Below are 12,053 nucleotides of genomic sequence, written 5' to 3'. Positions count from 1 at the left end.
ATGGTCACAGTTCCTATCCTAACAGCTCCAAGCCCCCAGGTTCCGGTTCCTTCTTATTGCCTCTTCACAGCCAGGCTACCAGCTCTTGTGAGTCCCAAGGTACCTTGACATTCTTTGTTGGTCTTCCCTGCCCCTCCTTTCATGTATAGACCCCTAATTAAACTCTCTTCAGTTGTCCAGCTAGAGTGCGCCATCTATTCTGTGGGGACCCTGGCTAACACAATGGGTCTCTGACATCCCCTAAGCTGCCTGTCTAGAGACTGCTCAAAGAAGAAACAAGGCATATCTTAACTTTGTTGCTTATGTTCTTAACAAAGTATTTAGGAAGCATGCCAAAGGGCTCCACAAGCTCCTTGGTCTACAAACTGAATGATCTACATTAATTTCTCCTTCTCATTCTTTTTCTTTTCCTCCTTATCTTCTTTCTCCTACTCTCTCTCCTCCTGTTTCTTCTCATTATTTTTGAATTGGGATATCTGCCAGTATTCCAGCCCCAAATCACAGGCCAAACTTGCTAGTTCAGGAGAATGAGCTTCTGGCTCATAAGCTGGGTCTCTGTCCCCATCAACTGGATACTTATGTGGTGGAAAAGATGGAGGCAGAATAGAAGGTGGAGAAATCAGTTTTCTTAATGCTCTTAGAGTAACATCAATAAGATGGCAAAAGACAATGCCTCAGACCCTCTTCTTCCCAAAGAAACACCAACTCAATCATACATGGACCAATTCCCTTTATGAGAAATCCAGAAACCAGCTAAAAGACTCTTGCACCTCTGACAAGTGTAAAACCAGCTGCTTTGAAGCCAGTAGGAAAATCTGTGGCACCTTCTTGCCATAGTCTCTGCTCCCTGGAACAGCACTACATGATTGGGAGGAAATTCCAAGTTCTTAGCTTGGAAATTAGAGATTCAGTTAACTTGTAGACAGCTCATTTGAAACGATCAAGTCTGTGAAGCAAAAAGGAAAATTACTAAAAAGAAAGAAGAAAGACTAAGGGATTTATGGGAGATCATCAATGGACCAATATATACATTATTGGGAGTTTCAGAAAAAGGAGAGAAAGGAGCAGAAAGCTTATTTAAAGAAATAATGGCCAATATAGGGCACATGGTGTGATGAGCACTGGGTGTTCATCAACTGACAAATTATTGAACACTGAATCTGAAACTAATGATGTACTTACTATATGATGGCTAATTGAATATAAATAAAAAATCAGGGGAGAGAGGTAAGATGGCAGAAGAGTAGGGGTCCTCATTTCATCTGGTCCCCTAAATTTAACCAGAAAACTATCAAACCAACCTCAACACCTATGAATTCAACCTGAGATGTACAGAAAGAATGGCTAGAACTGTACAAATAGAAAAGTAACCACTTTTTGCAAGGTAGGAGTGTGGAAAAGGGAAATGGAGGGAATATGTTAGAAGATAAACGACTGAGGGAGGAAGCCTTTGTAAGCTGGCTGCAGAAAATTGATACAGTCCTGGAGCTTGAGATCAGGACCTATAGAAATCTGCTCCTATGAGAGACATCCCTGCCTGAAAGGTACTCAAGGTAAAGTAGGGGAAGGATCACAGGTGGGACATAGGGGCCTCAATATGCCAGAGGCACAGAAAGAACAGGGGTGCCTGAGCCAGAAGAGCCAAGTCTTGGAGTGGGGAGACAGGCTTAGGTCAATAAACCTGGGAACAGGTTCAGATTCTCGTGCCATTAACGAGGAACCATGGCCAGATCAGGGACCTCTCTCTGTGTTGACCCCTCTCTGTGTTGGGTCCCTTCCTCTAGACTGACTCTACCAGGTGAATGCTCTCCATGCCAGGGCCCAGCAAAGGACAGAAACAGGGTGACTCTCCGCTTTTTCTGGGAGGGGTAGAGAAGGTACACACACAAGCAGGCAAAAGCTCTCCCTGTCAGAATTCTACAAATTGCACAAATCAGTGTCCCCCACATGCCTCCAGGGAGGACTTGAGCGGGCAGGCAACTGGCGGTCTACAGAGTTTCGTACATATCACTCAGCTCCAGGGCTGGAGATTGGGGTACAGTCATTTTTTTTTCTTTCACCCTCAAAAGAGGTGCAGGATGCCTTCATTAAAAAATATCTCACACAGCAAACACACTGAGCCCAGCCCCCTGGCAAGCAGCAGTGCAAATCCATCCAGGCAGACACCTGAAAATCAGCACAGCAGTCCCCTCCCTTAGAAGGCTAGCTGGAAGAACAGATGAACAGCAAGTTTACTGACCAGACAGGACTGGAAAGCTCTAGAACTGGGGCAAAATAGTGTATAGAACTCAAGGTTTTTCTCCTATGATTTGTTTATCTTTCAGGTTAAAATCTTCCAATACTTTTCCTTTTTTTTCCATCTCAAATAGTTTCTTATTTTATCAACTCTTCCTTTTTAACTATTTTTTTAACTTTAATATTTTACAACTACATGTTATAGATATTTTCTTCATTTAGGGCTTCTTTCTATTGTACTCAATTATATATATATATATTTATATATATATGTTTTGCATTTTTTATAACTTTGGAATTTACTATTTTCTAACCAAAATACACTTAGAACCAAGTGGATAACCCTGTTTTATTCACTCTGAGATTATATTCTCTCTCCTCACCCTTTTCCTCCCTCTTTTTTTGTTTCTCTTTATTATTATTTTTCTTTTTCTTTATCTTTTTTCTTCTATTTTCTAGTTCCTGACCTCTTCGTAATTGTCTAGTGTGTATTTTGCTTGTGTCATGGTTGATATTTTTGGCTTAGCTCACTCAGACAGCCATTCTGGATTAGACAAAATGAATAGAAGGATGAATTCACCACAAAAGAACCAGAGATAATACCTTCTGCCACAGATCTAATCGATATGGATTTATGTAAGATGCTGGGGATGGAGTTCAAGATTACAATTATAAGGTTACCAGTAGGTTTTGAAAAAAGCATAAAAGACACTAGAGAATCTCTTAGTGCAGAAATGAGATTAGGAAAAACTAAAAATACTCTAAGATGCAGTCTAAACTGGATGCTCTAACAGCTAGGGTAAAAGAGGCAGAAGAGAGAATAAGTGACATAGATGACAAGTTGATGGAAAGAAACTGAGGAAAAGAATGGGTGACGGGCACTGAGGTGGACACTTGAAGGGATGAGCACTGGGTGTTTTTCTGTATGTTGGTAAATTGAACACCAATAAAAATTAATAAAAAAAAAAGAAAAGAAAACACCTAATAGCCCATGAGGAGAGACTTCAAAAAATTAAGTGATACTTTGAAAAAAAATAACATCCATATTATTGGAATTCCTGAGGACACAGAGAGAGAGACAGAGAGAGGACCAGAAGGTATATTTGAGCAAGTCATAGCTGAGAACATCCTTAATCTGGAGAAGGAAACAGGCATTCATATCCAAGGGTTAGAGAGGACCTCTCTCCAAATCAACAAAAGCAGATCAACACCCTGACATATAATACTGAAGCTTGCAAATCTCAGAGATAAAGAGAAAATCCTGAAAGCAACTCGAGACAACAGATTCCTAACACACAGTGGGAGAAAGATTAATAGCAGACCACTCCACAGAGACCTGGCAGGCCAGAAAGGGCTGGCATGATCTATTCAGGGTACTAAATGAGAGAAACATACAGCCAAGAATATGTTATCCCGCAAGGCTCTCATTCAGAATAGAAGGAGAGATAAAGAGCTACCAGGATAGACAGAAACTGAAAAAATATGTGACCACCAAGGCAGCCCTGCAAGAAAGATTAAGGAGGACCCTGTAAAGCAAAGAGGGGCCCTAAAGAAACTGAGACAATCTGCAGAAACAGGGACTGTACAGGAAATACAATTACACCAAATTCATATCTTTCAATAATCACTCTGAATGTGAGTAGGTTAATGTTCCAGTAAAGATACAGGGATCAGACTGGATAAAAAAGCAAGACTCATCCAAATGCTATCTACAAGGGATTCATTTTAGACCTAAAGACACCTTCAGACTGAAAATGAGGGGATGGAGAACAATTTACCATGCAAATGGACCTCAAAAGAAAGCTTCGGTAGCAATTCTCATATCAGATAAATTAGATTTTAAACCAAAGACTGTAGTAAGAGATGAAGGGGGACACTATATCATACTTAAAGGATCTATCCAACAAGAAGACCTAACAATTATAAATATTCGTGCCTCTAATGTAGGAGCAGCCAACTATATTAACCAATTAATATCCAAAGTAAAGAAACACACAGATAATAATACACTCCACTCTCAGCAAAGGACAGATCATCTAAGCAGAACAAAGAAACAAGAGCTTTGAATGACATACTGGACCATATGGACTTCACAGATATATACAGAACATTACATCCTAATGCAACTGAATACACATTCTCTCAAGTACACGTGGAACTTTCTCCAGAACAGACCACATACTGGATCACAAATCAGGTCTCAACCAATACCAAAATTCTGAGATTATTCCCTGCATATTCTGAGACCACAATGCTTTGAAACTAGAACTCAAGCACAAGAAGAAATTTGGAAGAAACTCAAACAATGCTTAAAGAGCAGCCTATGAATGGGTCATAGAATGAATGAATGGGTCAACCAAGAAATTATAGAAGAATTAAAGACTCATGCAAACTAACAAAAATGAAAGCGCAGCTGTTCAAAACCTTTGGGTTACAGCAGAGGCAGTACTAAGTACTAAGTATTGAAGTACATTTCAATACAAGCCTCTCTGAAAAAAAATTGGAAAAAACCTCAAATACACAAGCTAAACTCACACCAAAAGGAATTGGAGAAAGCACAGCAAATGAAGCCTAAACCAAACAGGAGAAGAGAAATAATAAAGATTAGAGCATAACTCAATGATATAGAAACCAGAAGAACAGGAGAACAGATCAACAAAACCAGGAGCCGGTTCTTTGAAAGAATTAATAAGATAGGTAAACCCCCAGCCAGACTTATTAAAAAGAAAAAAAGGCTCAAATTACTAAAATCATGAATGAAAGAGGAGAAATCATGACCAACACCAAGGAAATACAAATGATTTTTAGAAATTTATTAAGAGCAACTCCATGACAACAAATTAGGCAATCAGGAAGAAATGGATGCATTCCTGGAAACTTATAAAGTTCCAAAACTGAAACAGGAAGAAACACAAGACATGAACAGATCAATAACCAGCAAGGAAATTGAAGCAGTCATCAAAAACCTCCCAAGACACAAGAGTCCAGGACCAGATGGCTTCCCAAGGAAATTCTATCAAACATTTAAAGAAGAAATCATACCTATTCTACTGAAGCTGTTTCAAAAGATAGGAGTGAAGGAAAACTTCCAAACTCATTCAATGAGGCCAGAATTACTTTGATTTCTAAACCTAAGACCCCACCAAAAAGGAGAATTACAGACTGATATCCCTAATGAACTTGGATGTCAAAATATCCACCAAGATACTAGCCAAGAGGATCAAACAGTACATTAAAAGGATTATCCACCACAACCAAATGGGATTTATTCCTGGGATGCAAGGATGGTTCAACATTTGCAAATCAACCAATGTGATAGATCACACTAATAAAAGAAAAGACAAAAACCATATGATCCTCTCGATAGATGCAGAAAAAGCATTTGAGAAAATAAAGCATACTTTCTTGAAACTCTCTACCCTGGGATGCCTGGGTGCTTCAGCAGTTGAGTATCTGCCTTTGGCTCAGGATGTGATCCTGGGATCCTGGGATCGAGTCCCACATTGGGCTTCCTGCATGGAGTCTGCTTCTCTCTCTGCCTGTTTCTGCCTCTGTGTGTGTGTGTCTCTCTCTAATGAATAAATAAATAAAATCTTTAAAAAAAACTCTCTACCATGTAGAGATAGAGGGAATATACCTCAATATTATAAAAACCATATATGAAAAGCCCACAGCAAATATCATTCTCAATGGGGAAACACTGGGAGCCTTTCCCCTAAGATCAGGAACAAGACAGGGATGTCCACTCTCACCACTGCTATTCAACATAGTACTAGATGTCCTAGCCTCAGCAATCAGGCAAAAAAAGAAATAAAAGGCATTCAAATTGGCAAAGAACTCAAACTCTTACTCTTCACAGATGACATGACACTATATATGGAGAATCCAAAAGACTTTACTCCAAAATTGCTAGAACTGATACAGGAATTCAGCAAAGTGGTAGGATATAAAAATCAATGCAAAAAAGTCAGTTGCATGTCAATACACTAACAATGAGACTGAAGAAAGAGAAATCAAGGAATTGATCCCATTTACAATTGCACCCAAAAGCATGAGATACGTAGGAATAAACCTAATCAAAGAGGTAAAAGATCTGTACTGTGAAAACTACAGAACACTTCTGAAAGAAATTGAGGAAGACACAAAGAGATGGAAAAACACGCCATGCTCATGGATTGGAAGAATTAATATTGTGAAAAATGTCTATGCTACCCAGAGCAATTTACACACTCAATGCAATCCCTATCAAAATACCATGGACTTTCTTTTCACAGAGTTGGAACAAATAATCCTAAGATTTTTAGGAACTGGAAAAGACCCCAGAAAACTAAGAGGAATGTTGAAAAAGAAGATGGGGGGTATCACAATACCTGACTTCAAGCTATATTACAAAGCTGTAACCATCAAGACAGTATGGTACTGGCACAAACTTTCAACAAAGCAGGAAAGAATATCCAATGGAAAAGGACAGTCTCTTCAATAAATGGTGCTGGGAAAATTGGACAGCCACATGCAGAAGAATGAAACTGGACCATTTTCTTATACCATATCCAAAGATAAACTCAAAATGGATGAAAAATCTATATGTGAGACAAGAATTGATCAAAATCCTAGAGGACAGGACACCCGGGTGGCTCAGCATTTGAGCATCTGCCTTCAGCTCAGGATGTGATCCCAGGGTCTGAGATCAAATCCCTCATTAGGCTCCCTAAGGGGAGCCTGCTTCTCCCTCTGCATGTATCTCTCTCCGCATCATTCATGAATAAATAAAGAAAATCTTTTTTAAAAAATCCTAGAGGAGAACACAGGCAGCAACCTTTTTGACCTTGGCTGCAGCAACTTCCTGTAAGACACGTCTCTAAAGGCAAGGGAAACAAAAGCAAAAAGCAAAAATGAACTATTGGGACTTCATGAAAATAAAAGCTTCTGCACAGCAAAGGAAACAGTCAACAAAACCAAAAGGCACCTACCAAATGAGAGAAGATATTTGCAAATGACATATCAGATAAAGGGCTAGTATCCAAGATCTATATAAAGACCTATCAAACTCAACACCCAAAAAACAATCTAATCAAGAAATGGATAGAAGACTTGAACAGACATTTCTCCAAAGAAGACATGCACGTGGCCAACAAACACATGAGAAAATGCTCCGCATCACTGGCCATCAGGGACATACAAATCAAAATCACAATAATATACCACCTCACCCCAGTGAGAATGGGGAAAATTAACAAGGCAGGAAACCAAAAATGTTGGAGAGGATGTGGAGAAAGGGGAACCCTCTTGCACTGTTGGTGGGAATGTGAAATGGTGCAGCCACTCTGGAAAACTGTGTGGAGGTTCCTCAAAGAGTTAAAAATAGACCTGCCCTACGACGCAGCAATTGCACTGCTGGGGATTTACCCCAAAGATACAGATGCAGTGAAACGCCGGGACAGCTGCACCCTGATGTTTCTAGCAGCAATGTCCACAATAGCCAAACTGTGGAAGGAGCCTCGGTGTCCATCGAAAGATGAATGGATAAAGAAGATGTGGTTTATGTATACAATGGAATATTCCTCAGCCATTAGAAATGACAAATACCCACCATTTGCTTTGACATGGATGGAACTGGAGGGTATTATGCTGAGTGAAATAAGGCAATCGGAGAAGGACAAACATTATATGGTATCATTCATTTGGGGAATATAAAAAATAGTGAAAGGGAATATAAAGGAAGGGAAAAGAAATGTTGGGAAATATCAGGAAGGGAGACAGAACATAAAGACTCCTGACTCTGGGAAACGAACTAGGGGTGGTGGATGGGGAGGAGGGCGGGGGGTGGAGGGGAATGGGTGATGGGCACTGAGGCGGACACTTGACGGGATGAGCACTGGGTGTTTTTCTGTATGTTGGTAAATTGAACACCAATAAAAATTAATTTAAAAAAATAAAAAATAGTGAAAGGGAATAAATGGCAAAGGAGAAAAGATGAGTGGGAAATGTCAGAAAGGGAGACAGAACATGAGACACTCCTAACTCTGGGAAACGAACTAGGGGTGGTAGAAAGGGAGGTGGGCGGGGGGTGGGGGTGACTGGGTGACAGGCACTGAGGGGGGCACTTGATGGGATGAGCACTGGGTGTTATTCTATATGTTGGCAAAAAAACACCAATAAAAAATAAATTTATAAAAAAGAAGAATTGTGAATCAGTAACTTTGAAATCAGGATCAAGGAGATAGCTGCACTCCCATATCATTATTCACAAGAGTGAAAAGGTAGAAACAACCTAAATGTTCACCAACGGATGAGTAGATACAATGTGGTGTGTACATACACTGCAATATTATTCAGCCTTAAAAGAGAAGGAAGTCCTGCCACATACTACAACATGGCTAAATCTGATTATCCAATGAAATAAGCCAGTCAAAGAAGGACAAATACTAAATGATTCCACTCATATAAGGTATCTCAAGTAGTCAAACTCATTGAAGCAGAAAGTAGAGTGGTGGTTGCCAGGGACTGGGTGGGAGGGAGAAATAGGGAGTTGCTATTGAATGGGTATAAAATTTTAGTCATGGATATCTGGATATCTGTTGTACACCATTGTGCTTGTAGTTAACAATACTGGAGTGTGCACTTAAAAATTTGTTAAGGAGGTAGATCTCCTATATTTTTCATCATAATAGAAACAAAAAGATACATGCTCTTAAGTATTCAAAAAACAAAAAAAGGAATCAGTTTTATCTGCATCCTCCATCAACCTCAGCTCAGAAGCTGTAGGCAGCTCTGGCTCATCCTCAGGACATCATTTTCTCAAGTGTCCAAAATTCTTCTGGGCATTATTTAAAAAAAAAAAACCTTAATTTTATACTTCACACTGACCATACACATAAGTCAGACTGAGATATAAGAGATCTGTAGTGTCCAAGGTTTCCAAGCACATAAGCCCAATTCAGCCCTCCTTTTATAAGTGCGGTAGGTTGCAAAACTGACCACAGTGCTCCACCTTTTCTGTAGTCCCAGCCTGTAGAGCACCTGCCATCAGGAAGTGGTGTCCATTTCCTTATTCATTCTGAAGCTGGGCCAACACCATGACTTGCTTTGGCCAATAAATTCAGCAGATATGATGTGCTCCCTTGGACCCCCTGGCTCCTAGGACCCTCTCACAAGCCTGCACTGGCTCTCTGAAGTGGTCATCCTAGACCAACAAGCCCCCAGATGACCTGATAGCTGACTGCAAACACTTAAGTGACATCAATCTGGCCCAGATCACTGAGTCCAGCCCAAACTGTTGACCCACAGAACCATGAGCTTAAAAAAAATGGTGGTTTTTTTAAGCCACTATGTCTGGGGTGTTTTGTTACACAGCAAAAACTAACTGATGGTTACATATCCCCAATTCTCATGATCATAATTGTTCCTCTGAATCAACCCCTTTTAAGATCCTCCCCAGAACCTCCTCCAGGTGCACAGCGTGGAACTCCTCCTCAAACTACTATTTATAGGAAGCTTTTTATTGTAATATCATTAAATTCAAGGAGAGAGACCTGTCATCAGGATGACTTGGTTTACTCAAGTCGTTGAGTATTTACTCAATTCAGACTCAGGTGGATTTTCTTTTTTTTTTTTTTTTTTTTTCAGGTGGATTTTCGATTTGGTCAGATAGCAGCTGCATTCTTGGCTCACCCCAGAACACAAATGTTAGGCTCATCCTTGTTTTTTCCCCCAAAGATCTTGGACATATGTGAGTCTCTCCTTTCAATCACAGGGGACTAGATTTCACACACCCTCGCTCACCCTGGATCCCTTTCCCTCATCAGTGCCTCTGATTGGCACTGCCCATTCTACAGCTCTGCTGAAGGAACCCAAATGCAGAGCCTAGCTAGGTGTTTCTCACTCTTCTATACACTGTATTGATAATACACTTCCTTAATTTCACACATGAATTTTTCTCTATGTAAGTGAGCTCCACAGAGTTTCCTTTGCATCTTCCTGAAGTACAGGAAACCTCTTCCCACATGTGGTACACATCTTTGCTTCTGCCTTTACAACACCTGCCTCATCTGCTTCTGGGAACAGCACCGACACTTTTTGAGGGAACAATTTTCTCCCTCTCTTTCCAGAGATGTGGGTTGAATGCAGTCCTCTCAATCCTTGGCTCCAGAGGTGGGCACATGACCCAGTGTTGACCAGTCAGAGCATGCCTCCACCTGGTCAGCAACGGATTCTTACTGGGGCACATGACTCCACCAGAAGCAGTCAGATTCAAGTCTAGGACTTATATGAAGACTACCAGAGACCAACCACCTTTCCACTGGAAATGCTGATAACATAAGAAATTAGAACAAAACTACTGTGCAGCCACCTCGTCACTATGAAGAGAAATCCTGCCCCCAAATGGATAGACAGTAATTATGTTAATGACATAATTTGAGTCTTTGAAGTAATTAGCCTGAAGAAGGCTATCATGATCCTTTTGACTTTTTTGTTCCTTTTGTTTAAACCAGAATGAACTAAGTTACAGTTGTTTGCAACCAAAGATGTTCTACTATATCCCACTTCCTTCCCTTTATTCAAATTAGAACTTACCACAGTTAAATGGAAAGCAGAACAATTCATATGAAGTAGAAGAAGAGGCAACCTAGTCTATGGTGATCCCTACCTGCCCATTCCCTTTCCCCACACACCTTGGGTTTCCCTGGGGATGTCAGGGCTGGTGGCAGTGTTAAAACAGCTGCACATGGTTTGATCCTGCTCCCATTTGAGGCCTGGCTCTCAGTGACCCAGCCCTTGCCCTTGAATCTGGGCAGGCTTGTGACCACTGAAAACAATCAGGTCAATGGCCTTCCAGCTGGGTCTGCATCTGCCTTCTTTGCTGGTACCAGCATGCTCAGAGCCATTAGCCACCACCTACAATGCCGCCAGATCCCAGAGCAGCCACTCTGGGGCTGCAACACATAGGTGCCTGGTTGGCAGTGCCATCTCAGCAGATGCCAGCCCTCCAGGCTCAACGGCCAGGCACAGCAGTGAGATGCCACCTTGGAGGAGGATACCCCTGCCTGGCTCTTCTAGGTCCTGCCGGTCTACAGACCCACCACCATCCAAGGTGATTCCCCCAAGGGCCACACATGAGTCCTTTCTGATCTGATCTGAATGATCCACAAACATAACAAATGGTGGTTGTTTCCTGCCACAAGGTGTTGGTGTGGTTTGTGACACAGGTACAGACAGCTGGGACCAGACCCCATGCACTCCTGGCCCTTACCTCACAACATCCACTGATGCAGCCCCTGACTTGAAGAAATCAGTGGACTCCTCCACCTCCAGGACACTAGGAAGGATCCGTTTCCAGGCACTCTAAAAAACAGGTGTAATGAGAACAGGGCTTCCTGGGGGCTAGGAGCAGCCACCTTCCGGGCACCTTCCCTGGCGAGAGCAGCCCCTGATGTGCACTGGGACCACCCACTACCAGGCTGCGCTCTCTGTCCAAGGTGCTGCTGCTCCCAAGAGCCTGATGCTCCCAGCGCGACTGCCTCCTTGGGGAAGTAGGAGCCCAAGGAGCTCAGCTACTGTCCTCCTGCCCGCCTCACCCTGACCCAACTTCTTTGGGATCCCCACGCCAGTGCAGAAGCAGCAGGAAGACGACATGCAGAGCTCAAGGTGTGGCTGGGGACCAGCTGCTCCCAAGCCCACTTCATGCCCAGCCTCATGTGGGTGCTCCCATCCGAGTGAGGTCCCAAGAGTGACACTGGAGTTTGAGTAGGTTGCAGCATGGAAGGGAAAGCAAAATGCGGGGTAGTTCTGAAGGTAAAAATGAAGCATTCTGATGGGGC

General features: G+C 41.9%; 1 protein-coding gene across 3 annotated transcripts in view; it reads right to left on the bottom strand.

Moving 5' to 3' along the window:
• Positions 1-12,053, bottom strand: part of ALDH1L1 (aldehyde dehydrogenase 1 family member L1) — a 103,555-nt gene that overhangs the window by 51,243 nt on the left and 40,259 nt on the right. For all 3 annotated transcript variants that reach the window (XM_041761137.1, XM_041761136.1, XM_041761135.1), the window contains exon 9: positions 11,486-11,577. In XM_041761137.1, the coding sequence (XP_041617071.1) occupies positions 11,486-11,577 (92 nt within the window). The remainder of the gene's footprint in view (positions 1-11,485; positions 11,578-12,053) is intronic.

This window comes from Vulpes lagopus, chromosome 7, assembly GCF_018345385.1.
Source record: "Vulpes lagopus strain Blue_001 chromosome 7, ASM1834538v1, whole genome shotgun sequence".
NCBI classification, from domain to species: Eukaryota; Metazoa; Chordata; class Mammalia; order Carnivora; family Canidae; genus Vulpes; species Vulpes lagopus.
Note: the sequence above shows the minus strand (reverse complement) of the source record. Positions and strands in the feature narration are given on the sequence as shown.